The following is a 22,570-nucleotide window of genomic DNA, read 5'->3' as shown; positions in this document are numbered from 1 at the left end:
CAACATGATTTTTGGCGGTCTTGAGATAGTTGCAGGTGGATACCTCATCCATCGACATTATCGGAAGAAGAACGGAAAGGAGCAGCTTAAGGAAGAAGCCCAGAAAAGACGCCATCACACGTTTCCTGGTGCCAACTGCGCGAAGCAGAATGGCTGGAATACCCAGGCCCCTCACCGCCCTCAACACCATCAGCAGCAGCAGCATTCCGCGATTCCACAGCAGAAGTACGCGTGCTATGCTCCGGTAGCGGCTCAGCCTCGACCGCAAATATACCAGCCTCAATGTCAAGCTCAGGCCCAGCTTCAGTACCAATCGCAACCACAACCGCGACCACACGCGCCTCCTCACACGCAGAGCTTCAATATCCCACGGCGGCCTGTACCGCAGCGGAAACCTCAGATCATCATCCAATCCTCTCTTCAGCGCACCGACTCCTTTGCGACGATATCGCGAATGCCTATTGCGAACGGCGAACGGCCACAAGACGTATCCGAACAGACTAGCCCTGCGGCTGGTCTTTCACCTATCCCACAACATGGTGTATATGGAAACTCAGGCTTTTCGGTGTCGACACCGGCTTTCGGTGCGACGCCTACATCTCCTGGGCTGACATATGAAATGGCTAGTGGACACGAAGGTGGTGCTGGTCAGACTGTTGATGATAATTGGGAGACATACGGCCATGGTCATGGCGGTGGAGGGTTGCACTACGCGCCGACTGTGTCCACCGAGTTGGGTGAGCGAGATCCGCCGCCGCCTTATGCGCCTTGATGCATGTGCGAAACACCCCAGGCTTCTTTCTCTTTTTCACTTCAACGTGCGATCTCCTATTTATTCTATACTTTAATGCAGACATTGAGCACAAGTATCCCTTTACAGATGTATTATGTGTTGTTCGGTACTTCGGGGCTGGATTGGACCCAACATTCACACTCTACTTGCGAATACAAAGAAGTTTGTCGTTTCCAATTCGAACTTAGCATTGAGTTACAGATTAGACCCAACGAGCTCCTTTCATACATGCAGAGTAGAAAGAACTACTACTTGCTTGAGTAATACCTTCACGATGTCAGCGAGCTGCGTCTCGTCTGCATTCAAGCGCTGATACCACTCACCGAGATGCGTTCTGATTGGGTGGGCTCCGCCTCGAATGCTTTCGGCTAGAGGCAGGGGGTTGTCAGATGCTGCCTTCTATCCTCAGCCTCGAGGTTTCATCCTTCTTTCTCTTGAATTTTCACCCAGTCCTCAACTACCAAAGTAATCGACCTCCGACGGCGCTCAATAGTCACATGAGAACCGAAACGCTGCCTCGAAAGCGTGAGAGCTAGAAGAAGAAGGAGTTTAGTGCTCTGCTTCGGGCAGGATGGAACGCTCGACGTCAGATTTGTGTTCTCTTTGTCGCAGTAGTCCTTGGGATTGCTTGGAGCAAGATGTACATCTACGGTTCCGAAATGATGAAAAACAGGCTGCCAAAGATCTCCAGACTACCTCGTGCCGGATATGTCGACCCATGGCATTAGCTATGCCGAAGTATCGGTCGCTTTCTCGTTCAATGCTAGAAATACTTTGGAACTATTCACCCGATGACACTCGCAAAGACTACCTGGGAACGATTGGTCTGTTGAAGAAAGACGAAGGCCGTATTGGAGGATTGATTCTGACGACGGAAGACTTCGTTGGTGTAGATTCGGAGGCTGGATTAGTAGTCGCCCCAAAGCGTATTGATTTCGTCGAAGTTCGGGGATGGCTAGAAGACTGTACAGTAGCACATCTGTCATGCGAACCTGAGAACTCGCACTTGCTGCTCAACCTCAAAGTTATTGACTGCGTCAATAGAGCGGTCGTTGTGGCACCAATCGGGTGTTCATTCGTTGCACTCTCATATGTATGGGGTCAGCTCCCTGCAGACAGCCAGGTTCTGGGATTGCCAGTCGCGTTTCCGCCTACTGTAGAGGACGCGATTGTGGCCACTCAGAAGATAGGATACCGATATCTGTGGGTTGATAGATATGCAAGCCGGCCCACACGAGCGTTCGATGATGCTAAACTAACATAACAGTGTATCAATCAACACGATCCTCGAGATCAGAAAGAACAGATTAATCAGATGGGCCTAATATACGCTGGTGCACAGATAACCATAGCAGCTGCAGCAGGTACAGATCCTTCGTACGGTCTTGTAGGCATTCGCAAGGATCGAACAATGGATTCAGCTCGAGAGCCCGTTGTTACGTTCCGTGCTTTACACCTCTGGCCGTTGGAAGCTCAAGGTCATATCGTTGGGTGTCAGCCGGATAGCTTGAATCACATAATTCGTTCGAGAATCTGCCGGAATATACCCTTATTACGCTAAATCGACCTTTTATGGCTGCAGTCTTAATCTTTGTTATCTTAGCTTCTTTTATAGTCTACCAAGCTCTCTTTAGATGTGTATTGCCGCGAACAAACAGGGGAGCGTTTAAGAGGAGTGAGCTAACAGCATTAAAAGAACGGGCGACAGCACGGTTAACAACGTGTTTTTTTTTAGCATCAGAGACTAACATGCTAGGAGAATGAGGGCTTTAGAATAGATGCGCATTGCACTTATTTATATTCGAGAACACTAGGGACAGGCCGAGGGTCCGGAAGGGAAAGCGTCTCGTTACACCGTGCGTCCTGGCACGCTTGGGTCGACGTTAAAGAAGAAGAATATTAAATTTAAACGATTGTGAACTCGTACCAACCGGTTCCTCTCTCCTCATAGAATTGTTCAGGCATGTCCATAGCAGTAAACGCATCTTTTAAAGCACCAAAGTGGTCCTGTTCATCTTCCTCGGAGTCGCCGCCAAAGATCGCACGTAACCGGTCCCGTTCTTCCCAGTCTTGTAGTGAGCGTGGAAGAAGATCATCGACTCAAAAGGCACCAATTCGACGGTATTGGTCTCTTTGAACCCCAGTCAACTGTAGTATGATTCCTTCGAATGGTCTATCGTCAGTATCCTCGCCCTGCTTAATCCCGAAAACAACAATAAGATTTTGCTGCTCAACACTATCCTCGAGTATTTCCACTTCGTCAGGCTCGTCAAATGATAAATCAACACATTCAATGGTGACGTCAGACCAAAGCAATCTTAGTGTGCTAGGGCTTTCATCCTCATCCAGGCGGCTCAGATGTGTGACAGTAGCTCTGCATAAAGGACCTCGCATACGAACATAGCCCGGAGATCTCGCTGAGACCGCACCAAAGGGGTCCGATTCAGGAAGGATCTCTATCCTAATGAGCTGCGCCCATAACGTTTTGCGACCAGGACGTGGAAATAAGACCTGACCATTGTACGACGCCCACGACCATGAAGGTGCAACGTAAGTCTGTGATCGACGGCCAGGGTTGAAGTAGGACGCAGACCACGTTAGTTGAGTCTCGAAATCGTGGCTCCAATGGCCTGCGTAGTACTGTAAAGCCCTATTGTCCTGACGGTTTTCAAACATATATTTTGCGACTCCAGATAATGCGACTAGCTTATCTGTAGCTACCGACAGCTTGCCGGTGCTGTATAAGTGGACGATATCGCTCCACGTACTCAGAAATCGGACGGTGCGATCAGCGGCGCCGTTGCCTGGTGCCATAGGTACAGCCAAATATGTCCTCTTTGAGAAGCTACAGTCTTCAAGCCTTCCTGTAACGTCCGTCTCGGATGCCTGACATTCATCGCACTCCCATACGACTTTGTGTTTCAGGAAATGGACAGTGCGTGGCGCAAGAAGACGCTCCTGAACGACCCACCCTCTATCCCCGAGGGGCGCATGGTCAAGCAGGTTGCCGCTTTCAGGATTCGGCCATAATACAACAGGTCTGCGACGCCAATTTGTGGGTATATACGTAAGTTGCACCGATAAGGGGTTAACAGATTTCCAGTGCCGTTGCTGAAAAAGGCCTCCTCGAGAATCTCCAGCCGCGTTCGCCCCAATATTGATAAATGAATTCATGTAGACAGATGTCATTCGAGTGCACTCGTTGGCCCAGTCATATTCGTCGTCCTGGATGATGCAGAGAGAATCAATCCATATGTAGTCTATACCAAGTGACTTGGTGAGCACGATAGCTTGCTGGAAGGTTAATGGAAGCTTGGCAACATCGATCCCATCCAAGAATGCTTGCAACGTGCTCGTTTCAAGCTTTACTGGCATGTACTGACCCCAGCAGTGACTCAAAGTCGCGTATCTTGCATCTGCAGGTATTTGAGCAGTCTGACGGAGATAGGCTTTGGGGCTCGGTTCGAAGGGCTGCACCTGCAGCAGTCGCGTGGGTGTCTGGCGAGACCGTTCACCTCTTCTTTGCGCACATCGCATATGAGCCATGTCACATTCTCTCAGCCAGTAATGTATGGTGTTTAGAGTCTCAAAAGAGCCTGTAGATGGCTGCACTCGCTTAAGAAGCCGCGCTGGTAGCCGATACATACGTAGAGGAATACAACAAGGGGCAGTCATACATACTCAATTGACGTGCATCTGTCGGAACCTCGCATTTCAATTCGCAGACAACTACTCGGTTGGACACAGGTGGTCTTGGAAATGCTTCCTCAATTCGTAGGATCGGAGTCGTTCGTGGGTTCGGCGCTGGGAAAGCGAAGAACCAAACAACAGCCACAAATTGGGGCTCGCCTTCGCTTGCGCGCTCCAGCTCTTCAAGGTACCGACGCTGCTCTTTGGCTGTTATACACAATAAGATCAAGATGCACATATGACAGCCCTTCTCTGAAGACTCTTTCAGCTGCTGAATGTTATGAAAGTCCATTGTTGCTTCACTGGCAGTCCGTTGCCTGGCAACAAGGTTGAGAAATGAGCGACACATCTGGCAACAATCAACTTCAGATCTTGGAATCCAAGACTGTCGCTGGGCTGAAGCTAACGACTGCATCGCTCTGGAAGGACGCAGTGTATCTGCGTGTGAAGGACAAGAATGTCGCATGAATGGGGTATCTTAAGCTTTGAAAGAAGCACCACCAGGCTAGGTGCCGAGGTCATGAGTCCCCCAGTGCTGGTGTTCTCAGCGTCCGCGGCGCTCTACTTATTGGTTTGTCGCTTCGTGTAGCCTAATGTGTCATTGTCATTGGAGGTTTATACTAACGTGATCCGCCACCGAGCTGGCCAGACCATCGGGAAGGCCGCGCCCCACCTTGCGATCGCTACAATCTACCATTTCCATGATGGTTCAACCACGGCACATTCGATTGTCGTCAAATGAGGCCAACATCAATCTGCCCATGTTGGCCAGCCAGGCCACAACACCCAAATTTGCAAAACGCCCCCAACACTCTCTCTGGTTCTCGAGGGCATGGACGTTACAAGAAGAATTTCTCTCATAAAGGATACTATGCTTTACAGAAGCCGAAGTATTCTTCACTTGTAACTCTGATGTAGGGGGAACAGAGTGCGCTCTAGGTCTTCTCAAACCTGGTGAAGCATTTTGGAGGTTTAAAAGTAGAGCGCGCGTTCAGACAGCAATGGGCGTCTTGGAGAAAACAACTCCCGGCGCGAAGTTTCTCATGGAGATATACTCAGAACGAGTGATTGGATACGATTCCGACGCCCTGGACGCTATCATTGGTACGCTCAACGTTATGACTGGTAACTCTCCGCTGATTCATCATATCTGGGGAGTTCCTTTCACCATCACTCAGGAACCTACTGACCAGAGACTTACTAGCCTAGGAATCAGGCCCCCTTCCCCCACAGATACTTACGTAACTGTTGCTTTAGCTTGGTTCCTTATCGAAAGGAGCCCTCGATCTCGTCCGCGTCGTCACGGGTTCCCGAGTTGGTCATCACTAGGTTGGGTAAAAAGGATCAAGCATCATTTCCCAGGAACTGCAACTCAAACCAGCCTTCATGATCAGATACTGATCGGGTAGAAGATACCGGAGACTTGACAGTGCCACTTGTAGCCTGGACTATACTGCCTCTTTGAGTGGCCCGCATCGATCTCAGTACTTGGAGATCACCGCCGATATCGTTCAAGGCAATCTCTCCCAACGGCAGATGTCGAGTAGGGATACGTATCTCTTCAAGCCTCCATTTTTCAGGTTGAACGAAAGCACAGCTTGGAAATACAAACATCTAAATGGTCTTATCAACGACCCGTTTATCTATCCACATTGGGACGACGAAACGGAGCTCGACATCCGGCTACGCATCCTGTGTACTGCGCCGATGCTAACGTATGGGGATACTGGCTCGTATAACTTCACCAATCCATTGAAAAGCTTTTCACTTCTCTTTCAAAAGAGAGCCGAGCATTATGAGCGCGTAGGAGCCTGCCAGTTTATCATCTACTATACTAACGCACATGGTCGCTGGCATACTGATGATAACTTGGAAATATGGGAATACACTCCGTTTGGACAGAAAGACTGTTGGGATCAGGTGGCCGAGAGGTGCACTTCCATTGTTGGTTAGACAATTGCATAACATGATGATCTTGTGGTGATCCTGTTCCATTGGGTTAGGGGTCGTGAGCATACACCCTTGTGGGAACAATGTGCTTACATCGGCAGCGACCAGTTTTACCTGGACGGTATTCGCAAACTCTCAATTAACTAGTGTATGCGCATAGAGCACAAAGATAGAATAGCGAAGACAGGTCAATCCTGAAAAGCGCAATTTTCAATCGATCTGCTACTAATTACTCTTTCAAACAACCCCCCCAGCATCTCCCACCCTCCATGCCTCCGCCCACTCTCTAACCGCATCGTAATCCCTACACACCCTCGCCGAATCCCAAGCCTCCGTCCCGATAATCTCTTCCCCAGAAGCGCCAATACCCTGATGAGTCACTTCCAAGTTGGTATCAGCAGCGCACATGAGGGCTTGGCGCAGGTACTCGAAGCAGTGGGTGGTATGTTCAGGCCCATGCTGGTCCTCGGCAGACAAAAGAGACTCTATGAATGGGTTTGGCGTGAATGGTTCGAGAGAAGTACGGTCATCGTCGTTTGAGGCGTGATGTTCAGAGAAGAATTCGGAATCGCCGTGGGGAGGGCCGGTGTTGGGAAGTGATCTTGATTCAGCTTGGTGGTGTTGAAGTTTGGCGAGCTGGTATGCGTTTGTGTAAAAGGCTGTTCGGAGATCGTACTATACAGCTCAATCAGCATCGAAACAAATGTTCCAACCGTGACAAAACATACCAGACAATGTATTTGATGGAACACGGCAATAGCTTTGACCTCACCATCTTTCGCTAGCTTGGGGTGTTTGATGAATCCTCGACCCTGCGGCATGATACTGTCCCAAGTCTTCTGCGTCTCGACGCTAGGCTCCGCGGCAAAGCTGGCATTTTCCGACCAGAACACGTTTCCAATGTTGCGGTTTGAACTGCCCCATTGTGCTAATCTCTAGTCAGTATATCAAGAAACGCTGAACGAAGGTTCAACAAACGCCCGCGGAGAAGGCGATCGAGAGGGAGACGTACTGATAAACCCATCAACTTCGTACTCCAGATTGAAAAATCGACTGAGGCCGAGACCAAGAGAAAGGCCTAACAAGGCAACGAAGAGGTATCCACATGTGTGCATGCAGGACCAACGCCAGGGTCGTCGAATCCTCTTGGCAAGCAACAAGTCTTTGTCTGCATGATACTCTTCTTTCTGAGCGGATGAGTTTGGCGAGATGCATGCACTACCTTCACCCCCAGTCGAGGTATCGGACAAACGGCGATACGACGTAGACTTCTGCGCGAAGAGTTTGAGGCTCTGCATCGTTACATGAGGATTGAAAACGCTGCTATGACAGAGTACGAAGAGGGCATTCGTGTGTACATATGGCGAGACCTATCTTTTAGATGTCAAGCAAGATAAACTAAGCCTATTGGCAAGGTTGAAGATTGTATTCAGACCCGAAAATGGCAAGCCCCAGTACACGGGAAGGATGCGCTAAGATTTGGGCGTTTGAAGTAAAAATCATTAGGGATATCTTGATTCGGTATATGATCGAAGCAATAGCCTATCAATTCTCCGCGCTAGCTGCAGGAACGCTGCCGTCATCAAGGGGTATCATACAATCTCTTGCCATGTGAAACCCAACTGCCGCGTGGCCAACCATGCTCGAGCCCATTCACCGCCCGTCGTTGGTCCATTTTTATGAAGGCTAGTTTAGCTTCTTGTTGCCGACCGTGACCTGTCTGCCTTGGCTGCGCTGGTACTGGAGAAAGCCAAAGACAGCAGCAGCGACGACGCCCAGCATAAGGACGTTGCCTATCGCGTTGTTAGTATCCACGCCTGATCTGCCACGCGATTCGGGGGTTTCTTTGCCAACTTACCGAGTACGAAGCTAACGATACCGCCAGCAAGGTCCACGAGACCACGGAAGAAGTTAACAACGAGGTCGATTATCTCAGTGGCGAAGTTGAGGGCAAACTGGGCTGTCTTCTGGACTAGCGCCCCCGCAGTGGTGAAGAAGGACCATACAAGCTCGACCAGAGACTTGAAGAGGTCGCTGAGAGCGCTGACGATGGAAGACATGTTGGTTTGGCTGGGCTGGCGAGTAACGGTGAGTGGTGTGGTGTATCAGGTCCGAGATGGAGGTAGTAAGTGGTGACAATGTGGTGAAGTGTCAGAGGAAGAGTGTTGTTTGTGAGCAAAGGTGTGTTTATTCGTGTGCGACAAGGCGCGACTGCGATCAAGACTTCTCGATCACTTCCAAGACACGGGGAATGACGCGAGGCCTACGTGAGAGTGGGCGAAACTTCCTGTTTCACACAGCGGTTGCCGGCGATCTTAATGGCGAGGCCTGCCTCCTGCCTGCTTTCCATGGATTTGCTGGTTGGCTATGCGGGTGAATGGCCGTTGTTATGGTGAGATGTGACGTCACATGTGTAACGTGGATGAACGCCTGTTTGAACGCGCGACCAGGAAGTATGACGAATCAGAAAATGACAGGAAAGGAACGATTCCCATTGGAGGATAAAGAAGGGCAGAGGGGAGGAGATGTAAGGAGAAAGTGCTATGAGATCAGAGACGATGGCTCGTTGCGAAGATAATGCATGGCTTAGCTAGGCGCGATCGCATACAAACCGCTCAAGGTTCGTGTAATATGTTTGTGTGACTATTTACCAGCTTGGAAAGAAGAGTTCTGCTTTTGACACGACTCTTATTGTTAGATATGTGTCGTTGTACAGGTCGTCGGCGCTGTTTGTGAGGTGCGGCCCCGCTGGCGTCATAGCGGCTCGGCGGCTCGGCTTGAAGCGGAAACCTCGTCCTACCGTCGCATCCTTTGTATTACGGCATCACGACAAAATGTCAGGCACCTTCGACAAACTCTTAGCGAAAGGCAAGGCGAAGCTCTCGGAGTTTACCGGGCAGCCTTCAGGTGGCCATCATCAACAAGGCCACCCGGGCCAAGGCTATCCAGGCCAACAGGGCTATCCGGGCCAGCAGCCTCCTCAAGGTTATCAACAACCTCCCCAAGGTTATCAGCAGCCACCGCAAGGCTATCCTCAAACAAACCCTGGGCAATACACGGGAAGTCAATATCCCCCACAGTACCCGCCCCAGAACCAGCAGTGGGGCCCCCCTCAGCAGCAATGGGGTCCGCCGCCTCCGCAGCAGCAGCAGCAGCAGCAACAGTCCTTTGCACCGCCTGTTCCACAAGGTAGCAAGCCACATACGCCACAACCCGGAGGACCACCGCCTGTCCCCCAAAACCGACCGCAATCTGCGCAGCCTCCCCCACCCCAAAACATCCCTCCACCGCAGGGCGAGAGCGTGTATTGGAAGCCATCCTTTGACATCGCGACGCCCGTGTCGCAAAACTTCCGGCATGAAATTGGCGACCATGGCTGGGGCAACAACGAGAAGCAGATGTACACGGACAACCCTGCAAACTCGTTCCATCACGACAACCGCCTGATCGTGCGCGCCCTCGTCCAAAACGGGAGCTACACTTCTGCGCGCTTGACCTCACATCAGACGCTATCGCGACCGCGCGGATACTTGACAGCGACCTGTCTACCTCCTTCCGCACCGGGCATATGGCCTGCATACTGGATGCTGCCGGCAGACCCGTTCAAGTGGCCGACCGACGGCGAGGTTGATCTTGCCGAGAGCTGGAACGGCGAGACGGAGAACCATTCGTGCTTGCACTGGGGCTCATATACAGGCGAGGACGCGCAAAAGCATCGCGTAGTCAAAACATCCCTACCAGATCTGGCGCGACAACCACACACCTACGGCTTCGCTTGGATCGAAGAAGAGGGCATACCTGGGTGGAGAGGACGCATGATCTGGTACATCGACGGTCGGCCAGTCATGAAGGGTAGTATTCCAGAGGGCACACGACGCATGGAAGATTTCAGGATACTTATCAATATCGCTATGGGGGGGACTGTGAACCAAGGGAAGCTGCCTGCTGAAGGCTACTACGACTTCGTCGTTAGCGACCTCAAGATGTGTGAGGAGCCACAGGGCGGATGGCAGCAATTCGAGCATGCTTGGAACAGCACGCCTGAAGGCAAGGTGATGTAGTGATACATACTTCCAACTAATTGGTATACCGTATCCGTGTCTCTGGTTTGCTGTTATATCCTTCACCTCTTGGCAAGTGCATTCGTGCAGTATACGCAAGATCAAGGCGCTTCACTGCCATCGGGGCTTTGAGCTCCAGTGAATGTATACATGTATCGACTCTTTGCAAAGGGGTTCAATACCTCGTCAACTGTTGCAGTTGCGAACTCGGTCTGTAGTGGTATTTAACACCCACTACCACGTACTTTCTGACCTCATAGCTCTGATACGAAACACCACCAGTAAACGCTCAACCACCATGTCGGGTGACTCTGACAACGCTGAGATGATCAGTTCCAACAAGAGCTCCCGGTTCATGGATCTGCCTGGCGGTAAGCAGGATTCGTCACTCTACCAATGGATATCACACTAACATGGCTGAAGAATTGAGAAACAAAGTCTATTCATTCTGCAAGAACGACAGCATCGTAGATGTGAAGTGTCCACAGGATACGGGCCTTACGCTAGAGATCGACCGCGCACGACATCAATTCTTGGGTCTTACCCAAGCGTCGAAGGCACTTCACCGAGAGTTTGGGGTCCTGTATCGCATGCACAATCAGGTCCGAGTGGATGCACGCGACGTTTACGCTTTTCTCGATGAAGTCGCCTCAACAGCTAGTCGAGTAGACGAAAGTACCGAGGTTAGCAAAGGATCAACTTTTGCCAACTTCGTGATCGATCTAAGCCCTGCGGTGAACGATCGAGATATTCACATTATCGATGTCCTCCCACTGCTCCGTCTTTGCCTCGCGGAGCCAGACGTAGTCTGCAAGTTCGAATTCTCTGGCGATATTGACACAACCCATGTCAGCAGGCATTTCCAACCCTGTGACCGCAGGATAACGCAGAGGTTCGCCTCGATACTTGTCAAAGATTTGAACGAGTTGGTCGCTGGACCGAAAACACTCGCTACCATCTGGCCAAGCAATAGCTTGCTTGCTGCCAATCTTCACCTAAAAGGGTTGGGTGCGATACGACTCTCTCGGTACGGTATCGCGATCTCGCGGCCGTTTCTTGACATCAGGTTTGTTGCGTGTCCTGCCTGGGGCTCTCTCTCGACTGGCACGATCCTTCGTTGTCAAGATCCCAAAGCGAAGAAGTTTGTGGAGGACGCTGGGTTGAATGGTATCCTGCAACTACCCGTCCGTACGAACGACAGTAAAGCCATCACCAGATTGTGAGCTCCGAGAGGGTATCTGCATGCACTAGTTGGTTTGGGATGGATAGAAAGCAGATATGATGCCCAGGTGAGGCCACCAGCGCTAGACGCTGGGCTAGTCAGATGAACTTTAGCGCTCCTTCATCCTGCGCTCTGGTCGTTCTTTATAACCCAACATCTTCCCGTTCCTATGTCCCATCAATATACAATTCTAGCCGAGCATAATACTAGGCCTTCCAGCTTGCAACCAGATATCATTTTTTCTCTCCAGATCTGCGAAATGCAAATGTCCACTCCTCCACTCCTAGCACTGCCTGGCGAGCTCCGCAACCGCATCTACGGATTCTGTGTTGAACCCAAACATCTGTACATTCGGCGACACCCCAAGCGTACAAAGAAGCATTACGCACATGCCCGCTGTGGACTGTATGGTAGCCTTCGAAATGCGTGTCGACAAACGCGTGCAGAATTCGGATCAATGTACATGGCCAAAACTGTCATGGTCGTCCACCAAATTACGGCAAATTTATTTCTCAAGACCTTTTACCCGGAACTGAGGCAAATTGCACTTGCAAGGAAAGAGCCACAATCCAGGCGCAATATTGAAATGCTTCCTGCGTCCAGGACCAATGCCATTCCTGGTGTGCAAGGCAACATCCTAATCATCTTATACTTCGGCACCCGATTCGACGCTACGTTACTCGTACGCCTTTGCACGAAGTATCCTCCGTTCAAAGTCACTTTCACCGAAGCCAGTGCATGTCTTCGTCACGCTGCTCTCCTTGGCGACTTCTTCACCATGCTCTCGTCCGGCGCTTTTCGTCCGGACTTTGAAAACGTCTTTGAGAAGGTTGAGATTAGTTGCAGCATGCTTCCCGAAATACGCTTCAATTTCTATTCTGCAAGTGTAATGGAAGGCGCGATGGCGCATTATGGAACGGCGGATCCCCGACAGTCGTTAGTTAAGATGGGCGCGCCGCCTATGAATGCTTTTGCTATTCTTTTCGCAGTTGAGACTGAGAGCGCGTACAAGCACTCTGCACCATTACTCTGAGTCATCATACCAGGTAACTGGGTCAGATATGTTTCATCGCTCACTTGTCAAGGTTGGAAGTGATTTAAAGATCTGTAGATGGATGAGTTACCTATTTCTACCAAATAGTCTAGCGTGTTTGGTCATTGATTACGTATGCATGTGAAGGTGAAGCCCCGCTCTCCAACACCATGCAGGCACACGCCGTTAAACACGATCTCCCATCGTTGGCGGTCGTACCCCACCCTTAAACTTCCACTTATCCTTCTCTTGTACAAGCATTACCCGCAGACGACAAAATTCCGTGAATGGCAAAGTTCATCGTGTGCGCCGCCCCTCTCCGACTATCACACAGCTACTAACCTCGACAGCGGCGTTCCAGAGTCCGTTGAGGGGTTTCCACTCATGGCCACTGTGCAAGTGCAGATGCAGCAAATTACAGTGAGCACTCCGAACAGTCGCCTGCTTGACCTTCCGGGTGGTGTGTACCTCCGATAATCAGCCCAACCACGGCTAATATAGCGAGTGTAGAACTTCGAAACAAGATTTACAGCTTTTGCATCGAGCCAGGTCCTGTCCCACTGCGTCTCCGTCACGAAGACAAGGTCAAACCGGTGGGCAAATACCGCTGCTTTGCGCAGACATGCCGGCAAATTCGCCATGAATTCCACCTTACCTACATGGAGCAAACAACATTTCGACTAGAATCCACTTACCACTACGCTCGGTACATCCGCGATTTTTACCCACTTACTGACGAAGATACTATGATGCGTTATCGCGGAAGCATCATCAGTCTTGTCCACCATAGCCGCGATAAGACCGAAGGCGTGAACGAGTTCTATGATGCCGACATTGCTCGTGTAGTCCAGCTCGTCGCTCGCTCGCCTAATGTGCGGTTCACCTTCGAATTACATGAGCGTATGCGGAGGTCGAGCGCGCAGAGTGCCGTTGCACAAGTGAACAGCATGCTGGCGTTGTTCGCTGACCCGTCTGACACGAAGTGGCGCAATATGGCTAAGGCGATCAAAGAAATCCGACTCAGAGTCCAGAATCACGACTCAATACTGAGAATCCTCATGGATGAGGAAATGGCTAGGAAGTGGAAGAGTACGGTGTTCAGGATATGGGACGATGCAACTGAGCCCGCGCGGGGTATACGTGAGATCCGGCTTGCATACGCTGATCCGAATCCGAATTGGCGCCCTTACGCACATTGTTACCAATTCTGCTTCGACGACTTTCGGGATAAGACTATCAGTTGGTCATGGGGCATTCCATGAGTGAACGCTCTACCGTAGAGATGGGCTTCGCATCGTGCACAAACGCCGCTTTATGGTGATGGAGATCCGTGCGAGGACATTGTATGTCTTGAAACCTAGGATTAGGCTTCTTGGTCTACCACTCAGCGTCGCATATCGGATTCGAGAGAAGAATGCTTCGTGTCACAGAGGTGGGTGATCATCAAGTTGGTCCTATCTACTTGATAGCTAACGTACTTAGCGTTTGTAGTATGCGAAGCAATCCATTCTCATACCCATCCGCCTGTCTCAAATATCCACAAATTTGGGGTAGTGATATCTAATCCTTACAGTCGTGTAGTTTTTATCGCCTGTGACGTTTCTCTTGCCTTGTTCACATGCCTTCGTCTTTGTCCAAACAGCGATCGCTCCACGCGCTCCAAAGTCTTCTCCTTCTTCGTTCTCTTCTCATTTCAAGAAGTACTGAGTTGGTCGAAGCGGCCATGCATTCTTGCAATGCCCTTCTATCGAAGCGTGAACGTCCAAGCCACGTCTTTTGGTAAAGCCCACGCTTTCGGCAAATTTGTCGACGAAACCTTCATCGCGAACCACCAACTCGGACACCATCGCCTCACTGGTAAGCCGACCTGGTGCCTTTCCACTCTTGAATACAACCACAACTCTTACTATAGCAGAACAGTAGTCGAGACAGGCCCTTCCCGCATGTATCACAACCTCTGTGATATCTTCGCTCTGAAGACATGCCAGCCAACGTGGGTCTTTATAATCTATAACAGAATGTATTCGAGCTTGTGTCGCCGCGGAACGTTTCGGAAATGTTGATTCAAAAGATATAGACGCTGATCCCTTACGATGAGAGTTACAATATCGAGCTCGGAGTAGCGGTAGGACATCGAGCCGGAGACGAGTGTGTAAGGGGTCAACGATAAGCAGATCAATGCGCTTCGGCACATATATCGAAGGCTTCATTGATCCGCAAACGGCATCCACGTATCTTAGCCAGTTCTTGACATTGAAGGTGAGCTGTTGTTGACGAAGAGCCAAGGACCGATATTCGATGCGCATTCGACGGCACACTTGGCTTGGTTTCCACATCTCGATCCACTCCCAGTATCCGGAGGACTCGAATCCGCATGGTGTGTTGAGTATCTTGAGGGGACGATGGAGTGAAATAATTATGTATTCATAGATATTGTTACGTAGTTCTAGATTATCTTAGCTATATTGTCCGTATTCTCTTCGCGTACATACCCGCTGGTAGCAAAAGAAGCAGTGGGGTTGTTTTGTTCGATGTTTCGTTAGCTCTGCGTACAAACTGTCGCTTCTTCATCTTCGTTAATGTTTTGTGACTGTTGGTCGTGAACAGCGATCAAGCCAAGAGAAGGACGTTGACGATTGCTTGGTATTGTAGGTTAATGGAGCATTGCAATGCAAGCATTGTTGTTAAACACAAGCGATAGGATCTAGGCCTGGGTCTGCGCCAACAGCTCTGACTCTTCTTGATTCGTATCGCAGACGAGGCGCGGTTCTGGGGCTGGAGTAAGCACTACACCTAATCGAGCGCGGAGATGCTTCTATACGATTGCATGATGACTCCCCATCCCTTGGAAGTAGCAAGATCATTCTATGCACTACAAATGTTTATGGTTCAGTGGTCGCGAGGTGCTCAGGTGTGCACCACGCTCACAACTGTAGTCTATTTGACGTCACGGCAAGCTCAATGTCAACTATTGATGAGACCGCGCATGCCCACTGCATGCCTGCCGCAAGCCTTCTACGCGTTGCGTAACATAGCATGAATGTAAACAACAGCGCTGATACTTAAATACGAAACATAGTATCCTTGGTGGTATCATGGGAAAATACGCGCCTGGGCTGTCAATCCTTCGTTTGGAGCGACGACGTAACGATGATCCCAGTTAAGAATGCCGTACAAACTTCGCTCCCTTCTTCTAACTTCTTACGGATTCCTGTAGGCAAATAGATTTTACAAGCAGAGCATTGACCGATGAGATAGCATTTCTGTGTAGAGCTTCGCAACCGAGTCCATGACTACGCTGCTACCGAATCGCCTTCTCAGCTGCTGGTGCCAGTTGAGTGGCTCCAACTTCAACACCAAGACCAACGCGCTACCGGAATCGCAATGACACAATTCTCTCAACAGTTCCGGTCTGAGCACTGGCCTCTGTGGTTCAACACACAACGTTCATCATCGATTGGCACTCTATACATGCGTTCTTAGAGGCTTTCTATCCGAAAGAAAGCAAATACGGCAGCGGTCCCAAAACATTGATACTTCAGTGCGATCCAAGACACGACTATACATTGATACGATCAAAAACATTACAAATCTAGTAAGGCTACGCCTATCATATACCGGGTTGCAGATGCGCTTTATCAAGGACGAAGATGGCGACATCTACGAAGATGCCGGGCGCTCTTTCTCGGATTTAGTACAGTTTGGTCTGATAAGCCATACTGACCGCCTTCAAAAGACTGTGGAAGTCACTGAAGCCAGGCGCAAGTGACGCAGCACTATACTGGACCGCAAAACCACGGCTTGTTTGCTTCCCTCAGCCCCTAATCTCGCGGCTCAAGTTCACCTCTAGGTTCCTGCCAGCGTCTTCCAGGTGATGAAGTACTTGCCAATGGATTAGCAACGTCCGTAGCCAACATTCCGTACACTGGCATGGATATTTTCGGTTACATTCATCGAACTACAAACGAGTCTCACTGTGGTGATCTGCATCACGATAACCATTGGAGCCAAAAATCTGACGCTTTTGGTGTGGTCCTATTGATTGTTAAGACAACCGAACACAGGTGGGATAAGCGCAAGTTGCTCATATGGGTATCTAGTATTTGAGGAAAAGCGGTTCAGGTGCTATTCTCTCGAGTCTATTTTGAATGCACCTGATCACGAAGTTGCGACAAAGATCAGGATGAAAACTATGCTCGAGATACTTGTGAAGCGTATCTACAACGAAAAGCGCAGTCCGCCATGGGCATATTGTGATACCCCGCCCCAACGCGCGAACTGTGTACGTTTCGAGCTAGCGTCAAGTTGTTTACCCGACTAAAATCTCACTGCTCGACGCATTCCAGGGCTGTCGCCTACTCACACTGTTCCCGCAGCGACAACATCTTTTGTTGATACTCACATATTTGAACAGTTACCGGTAGTACCGGTGGCACAGCAGGAGGCAGCCAGCCAGCAACGAGGGTCATCAATTGTCATTGAACCTAACAAAATTTATCAATCCAGCGTCATGGCCAACCCCACGCCCGTCAGCGACGCCGCCGACACGCTTGGAGCCATGCAGCTCAGCGATACTTCGAACAGTTTCGTTTTGACTGATCGACAACCCTTTCGCTTCCTAGATCTGGCCGCAGGTGAGTGCTAAGCTATACCATCGTTAATGGAACTCCGCATCCTAATTCAACGTTTAAGAGGTCCGTAACCGCATTTACGACTTTGCTGCTGAGACAGCTAAGCCCGATGAGACACTTAGGCCCAGCAATGGAGCCAACATTGGTCTCACTCAGGTGTGTCGGCAAATCCGATATGAATTCAGGAAGGTCTACTTGCAGAAGGTTCCCTTTGTAGTCAGAACAAAAGACGTCGAGAGTTTTGTGAAGGCATTCTTTTGGCTTGATGGCACAGATCAACAAGCACTCATCAAACAATACCCCGCTCACGTCTACTATCTACACACACAGTCCGTGACGACAGACATACTACCTCTCCTGAACGTCAGGATGGCTTTTCCACAAGTCCAGTTCACCGTCTTGCCCGATTTGGAAGATCATGGCGAACATTATTGGACCGCCACGATGTGCGAATACCTCAAGAAATTCCTCGTTTACACATCACGCGGATTAAGGCACGATTTGCAAGCATCGAGGATCTCCGAGTTCTGCTGCCATTGCGATGGTCGATTCTATGTCTGGTACAAGCCAGGGAATGAGCCCTACGGCGTCAACATGACACTGGATAAGGAAGGACAAGAGTTCGTTGATGAGACTCACAAGATGCTAGGGGTTGAAGGCAGTTATGACATCCACTGTGGCATCTCGTTTGATGGTATTGATCAGCGTAACTGCAACAATTCGACCTGCCGCAGAGTTGAAGATGTGATGTGAGGACCAAATTTTTAGACGAACAGGTGGAGCTTTCATACGTAGAATCGGCTCTTGGACTGGTGTGTATCGTATTGACTGATGGGATGTCAGTACTAGGTTTTGGACTAATAAAAGCCTGTCCCTTTCTACCTGGCTATGCTACAGACCAGTCATAACTTTACAGATCGAGGAGGGACGAGGTGCGAGGAGCAAAGCAGCTTGGTCTCATAATGGCACGTTTTGTGAACATCTCTCACATAACTGTCGATAGTAACCTGAAATGGTCAACTAGACTTACGGTTGTACTGCCGAAATGATGACGTGTGATTGCTAGTACAATGTCTTGAATCTTAGGCTGGTAAATGGGTTGGAGTTGGGTTAGGGGTGGGTTTACCTGAACAGTTAATAACTAGGCTAAGTTAGAGCTAGTCTTGATGTGGTTGAATCTGGCTACCACATCATCTTGCGACTATAAAGTGTCTAATGTCATATCTTCTGTGCCGTCTTACGATGTAAGACACACAAGAAATTCGTTTAGTTGTCGGAGGCATCATGAAAAGTATACAGAGTGTATTTGTCGTGAGTTTCATGGTCCAGGGCCGGATATGGTTTGCTAGTGTGCAACCTGTAGAACAAGAAGAGATTTAATGTGATTGTTCTATGTGTGAGGGAAGAAGTCCTGGTCTATATGATAGGAGGGATGACGCTAGTGAGTGAATAAATGAATCACATGAGAAGCTGCCTAAACTAACACAACCCACACTCACACGTGGTGGCCTCGCAAGACCCGCTTTTATTAATCTAGCAAAGCAGCCTCCACGAGTGTGCACCGTCCCACTAGTACGATACTACTGCAAATGATTCTACCCTCGCCTCTCGCGCCTCAACCCCGTTAAACCACAATCAATCAATCAATCAATCGCGCCTCAACCCTCTTTGACCATCCTTCACCGCACTTTACTGCCACTGAATCATAATTGCTGCAATTTCACGTCCTGCAATCACCCCGAAGCTACCTCAACGGAACCGCCCAGTAGCAGTATGAGCGATCGAGAAGAAGATTACTTCCGCTTTCTGGACATGCCAGCAGGTAAGCGGAGGCTTTTTAGTATATCTTACAATTGAGACTAACATGTGTACCTAGAACTGCGCAACCGTATCTATGACTTCGCTGCGGAGACCCAAGCCGACCAGCCTCGCTGCGTACTCCCGTGCCTTGCGCTTGCGCAGGCCTGTCAGCGACTGCGCACCGAGTACCGGCCTATCTGCATGAAGCGAAAGATCATCATCGATTGGCAGAAGGTTGCAAGCTATATGCGCACTTTTTTCCCGACAATCAACAGCAGAATCGACAACATTGAGCTTACACCATCGAGCATGACGGTAGTGACGCCTTGGCGTGGAGAGAAGAGAGGAAATGAACTTCAGCTCGACATACTCCCAATGGTCAAGATCGGGCTCTATAGACCAGGTTTCACCTGTTACTTCATCCACGATGATAAAAGCCTAGAACGAGCTAGAGCTGCTTCTTCCATAGATGTCTATATCGGGTATATTCTACGATACCTTAGAGAAAACACTGCGTCCCTGGAGACTATTATAGATCATCGAAATGTAGAATGGCTATCGGACATCCAAACTGGGAAGATCACTAGAATCTTGATATCTGATATCGGTATTTGTGGACAGCCACAAGCCCTGTTCTATGTCAATACGGTTGATATGGGCCTGGGGGATAACGTGGGAGTGGAGTCGTCTCAGCGGACGACTATTGAAGCAGCTTACTTCGAGAGCGTTGGGCTTCTCGACATTTGGCCATGGTCAGTCGGCTTCCGTCATTTTCCCGCTTTGAGGCGAGCTAAATGACTATTTGGACGAGGAATTGGAGATGAATGGATGTCCTATTTGAATGACGTCTCATCGCCCGTCAAATGAACATCTCTTAGGATTCTTCGATGGAACATGGCACGTTCTACATGAAAAGTGAATTCTCGCATACTAGATCCTATTGGATTGGGTTAACACAACAAGATGACAGGGTATGATAGTTTCTGACTAGCCTAAGGAGAAGTTGACAAGCATTGAATGCTCGTGAGAGATTGCACAAACTTGGAGGTGCGTATCACATGATGATATAGGCTGCTAATCCCGAAGCTTCAGCTTACTGACAAATAACAACCGTTCTATACATTCGTGTGAACAAGTATCATGTTGCCAGAAGGCGGCAAACATCACCATGGGCAATGATTGCTATCTGAATGCGACTCGGGTACAATCAACAATTGAGTTATCACCATATTCTCACCTAGTACTTTAATAGATATCCTGATTATCCAAATTCCAGTATACCTGTTCAGACTTGCCCCCTACGCGTCGCGTCGCCCTGTTTACTTTCAGTCGTCGCAGACCACCACGCTGATGAGCCCTTGCAAACACGTCGCCTCTCGAGTCAACCCCACTCCTACCTTCTACAAATGAACATGAAACCCTCACATTTTGGAAGAACAAGCATAGCCCCTCACATTACTCAACATGTGAAAACCGCATTCGCTTCCCGAGCCCTTCCGCTTCCTCGAACTACCAGCAGGTGAGTTCGATAGGTCACAAATTCTGTGGCACGAAGACCAAAATTGTCGTAGAGCTTCTCAACGCAGTCTATGAACTCCCAAACGCCGAGGGTGAAAGTCGTGTTTGGCGTTTCGCACGATGCCCCTTTCCAGTAAAGCCACGCTCACTCATCGCAAGTCCTACCTGCGCTTCAGCCTTCTCACTCGCGCAAGTGTGCAAGGAATGGTGCAAGGAGTTCCTCTCGCAACTTCTCACCAAGTTCGAAGTTGATCTGGATTGGCTGGATGTCAAGTACTTTCTGCACACAGTGTGTGCTACATTCAGGAAAGGAAAGCTGCTCTCCGTGCGGGCTCCAGAGTCGATCGCCGTATTATCGTCGAGGACGTCTGCAATGCGCCTCCGACCTCGAACAGTACGTCATATGCTAGGGAGTACCACAACAAGGCCGACGAGGCTGCTGCACAGAGTCCAATGTCTCTACGATTCATTCTCGACACACACCGTGCTCCTGAATCACTGCACCCGTCACCCAATGTTCTACCGTTGCTGAATCTACAGCTTTTTCGGTAAGACTTTCCCTGTCACTTCGTACTAGGCTCTAAGGCCGACTGGAATACCACGAAAACAAAATAGAACAACTGGGGTAGACATCTCGACCAGTATCTAAACACGGTTCTGCAAAATCTTGCCCGATTCGTGGCCTCCAATAACGAACCCTGGGCGAAGTACTTGGAAGAGAGGCCGAACGAGGTCTTGTTGCACCCATGGTATGATTGGACAGTCTTGCAGATTGAGCTGGTGTTCAGGAAGCAGCCGAATATAGATAAAGACGCGGGCATCAGAGCCCGGCGCTGTTACTTGCCGGATCTTCGAAAGGTGGGCTTACAAGAGCTGTTTGCAACAACGATACTCTCATTCCACATGAGCATGGCTACAAAACCTCAAAAGTAGGGCGAAAAATGAGCTACTGTCTCATACTGGGTAACACATTAGACACCACATCATGATCCATTCGGCCCTATTCCCTTTTCTCTTGCTGCCTGACGATCGACTAAGTACCAATATCAAAAGTAACATCCTTCCGCAAAACCACCATCTCGAAACTCGTCCTGCAACTCCAAACACCCGGTCCTTCCATCTTCTTGCGCACCTCTTGATACCCTCTTCTCCGCCAATACACGCCATTTTGGCACTCTGCCGCCAGGATCCACAGCGTCAACACGCCTTCACCCTGTTCTCCCGCTCTTCGAAGTTGAGCCCTCTCTTTCGCGACAAGATATGTTTCGACGAAGTTGAGCAGCTGGACAGCGAGACCGCGGTGGTGATATGTTGGATCGCCGTCCACACTGACGATTTTCATTTCCCACCCGTCTTCTGTTCCGCTGCCTTCTTTTGCCCATCCGCCTTTCCAGGGTACTGCGGCGACGCATGCTACAAGCTTTTTGCTTTCTTTCTCGTTGAACTTCTCTTCGTCCTGCGCGCCCACTGCTTCGTCAAAGATCAATGCAATAACGCTGCCTTGGTCACCGAGCATGACGTGTAGTGCCTCCTCGTTCGGGAAGCGTAACGTGGTGTTATCCCATTTCGTTGGGTCGACTTCCTTCGACCGGTAGAACGCATCGTTGACGAGTTGCGTGACGGATTTTGATAATGCTGGGTTGGCCTTCAATTCCGCTAGCGTAAAAAGAGTTGGTCGAGATAGCTTTGGTGTCGTCATGCTGCAAAATTGGGTTATTGGGACAAGCTCTGCCGACAAAGGAAGATGAGCTTTGAAGAATAAAGCTTTTTAATCTTAACGAACGCCATCGAGTCATACTGTAAGGCGCGGCTGATGAAGTTGTCTGGCGTGGAAGTTTAGGGCGTGTGGGCGTGCATTCGCCGCTGCCGCCT

The 22,570-nt window shown here is 49.8% G+C and overlaps 10 protein-coding genes across 12 annotated transcripts; 7 read left to right on the top strand and 3 right to left on the bottom strand.

The window, feature by feature from the left end:
• Positions 1–4: 4 nt before the first annotated feature.
• Positions 5–772, top strand: ALTATR162_LOCUS3882 (uncharacterized protein; the record flags this gene model as incomplete). Its single annotated transcript, XM_043311492.1, has 1 exon — positions 5–772. One exon carries the CDS (start codon positions 5–7, stop codon positions 770–772), a length of 768 nt encoding a protein of 255 aa, XP_043167427.1.
• Positions 773–6,670: 5,898 nt separating this feature from the next.
• ALTATR162_LOCUS3881 (uncharacterized protein) lies at positions 6,671–7,731 on the bottom strand (the record flags this gene model as incomplete). The annotated part of the gene is made up of 3 exons (XM_043311491.1): positions 6,671–7,108; positions 7,162–7,361; positions 7,446–7,731. 3 exons carry the CDS (start codon positions 7,729–7,731, stop codon positions 6,671–6,673), a joined length of 924 nt encoding a protein of 307 aa, XP_043167426.1.
• A 388-nt stretch (positions 7,732–8,119) lies between these two features.
• On the bottom strand, positions 8,120–8,493 carry ALTATR162_LOCUS3880 (uncharacterized protein; the record flags this gene model as incomplete). Of its 2 annotated transcripts, XM_043311489.1 has the most annotated exons (2): positions 8,120–8,226; positions 8,292–8,493. In XM_043311489.1, the coding sequence occupies 2 exons, from the start codon at positions 8,491–8,493 to the stop codon at positions 8,120–8,122; spliced, it is 309 nt and encodes a 102-aa protein (XP_043167424.1). The 2 variants fall into 2 exon arrangements, with proteins under 2 accessions (XP_043167424.1, XP_043167425.1); XM_043311490.1 differs by lacking the exon at positions 8,120–8,226 and having other exon boundaries at positions 8,227–8,493.
• Positions 8,494–9,267: 774 nt separating this feature from the next.
• On the top strand, positions 9,268–10,494 carry ALTATR162_LOCUS3879 (uncharacterized protein; the record flags this gene model as incomplete). The annotated part of the gene is made up of 1 exon (XM_043311488.1): positions 9,268–10,494. One exon carries the CDS (start codon positions 9,268–9,270, stop codon positions 10,492–10,494), a length of 1,227 nt encoding a protein of 408 aa, XP_043167423.1.
• Positions 10,495–10,792: 298 nt separating this feature from the next.
• Positions 10,793–11,717, top strand: ALTATR162_LOCUS3878 (uncharacterized protein; the record flags this gene model as incomplete). The annotated part of the gene is made up of 2 exons (XM_043311487.1): positions 10,793–10,865; positions 10,918–11,717. 2 exons carry the CDS (start codon positions 10,793–10,795, stop codon positions 11,715–11,717), a joined length of 873 nt encoding a protein of 290 aa, XP_043167422.1.
• Positions 11,718–11,975: 258 nt separating this feature from the next.
• ALTATR162_LOCUS3877 (uncharacterized protein) lies at positions 11,976–12,749 on the top strand (the record flags this gene model as incomplete). Its single annotated transcript, XM_043311486.1, has 1 exon — positions 11,976–12,749. The coding sequence occupies one exon, from the start codon at positions 11,976–11,978 to the stop codon at positions 12,747–12,749; it is 774 nt and encodes a 257-aa protein (XP_043167421.1).
• A 170-nt stretch (positions 12,750–12,919) lies between these two features.
• On the top strand, positions 12,920–14,672 carry ALTATR162_LOCUS3876 (uncharacterized protein; the record flags this gene model as incomplete). 2 transcript variants are annotated; one of them, XM_043311484.1, is made up of 8 exons in its annotated part: positions 12,920–12,964; positions 13,020–13,051; positions 13,100–13,209; positions 13,260–13,889; positions 14,111–14,181; positions 14,232–14,239; positions 14,323–14,606; positions 14,665–14,672. In XM_043311484.1, the coding sequence occupies 8 exons, from the start codon at positions 12,920–12,922 to the stop codon at positions 14,670–14,672; spliced, it is 1,188 nt and encodes a 395-aa protein (XP_043167419.1). The 2 variants fall into 2 exon arrangements, with proteins under 2 accessions (XP_043167419.1, XP_043167420.1); XM_043311485.1 differs by lacking the exon at positions 12,920–12,964 and having other exon boundaries at positions 13,037–13,053.
• Positions 14,673–17,259: 2,587 nt separating this feature from the next.
• On the top strand, positions 17,260–18,133 carry ALTATR162_LOCUS3875 (uncharacterized protein; the record flags this gene model as incomplete). The annotated part of the gene is made up of 2 exons (XM_043311483.1): positions 17,260–17,383; positions 17,442–18,133. The coding sequence occupies 2 exons, from the start codon at positions 17,260–17,262 to the stop codon at positions 18,131–18,133; spliced, it is 816 nt and encodes a 271-aa protein (XP_043167418.1).
• A 1,020-nt stretch (positions 18,134–19,153) lies between these two features.
• Positions 19,154–19,978, top strand: ALTATR162_LOCUS3874 (uncharacterized protein; the record flags this gene model as incomplete). The annotated part of the gene is made up of 2 exons (XM_043311482.1): positions 19,154–19,202; positions 19,257–19,978. 2 exons carry the CDS (start codon positions 19,154–19,156, stop codon positions 19,976–19,978), a joined length of 771 nt encoding a protein of 256 aa, XP_043167417.1.
• Positions 19,979–21,731: 1,753 nt separating this feature from the next.
• On the bottom strand, positions 21,732–22,397 carry ALTATR162_LOCUS3873 (uncharacterized protein; the record flags this gene model as incomplete). Its single annotated transcript, XM_043311481.1, has 1 exon — positions 21,732–22,397. The coding sequence occupies one exon, from the start codon at positions 22,395–22,397 to the stop codon at positions 21,732–21,734; it is 666 nt and encodes a 221-aa protein (XP_043167416.1).
• Between the last annotated feature and the right edge of the window lie 173 nt (positions 22,398–22,570).

Source organism: Alternaria atra (assembly GCF_907166805.1).
Source record: "Alternaria atra isolate CS162 genome assembly, contig: 23, whole genome shotgun sequence".
NCBI lineage: Eukaryota > Fungi > Ascomycota > Dothideomycetes > Pleosporales > Pleosporaceae > Alternaria > Alternaria atra.
The sequence above is the reverse complement of the archived record's forward strand: the minus strand, read 5'-3'. Positions and strand labels throughout refer to the sequence as shown.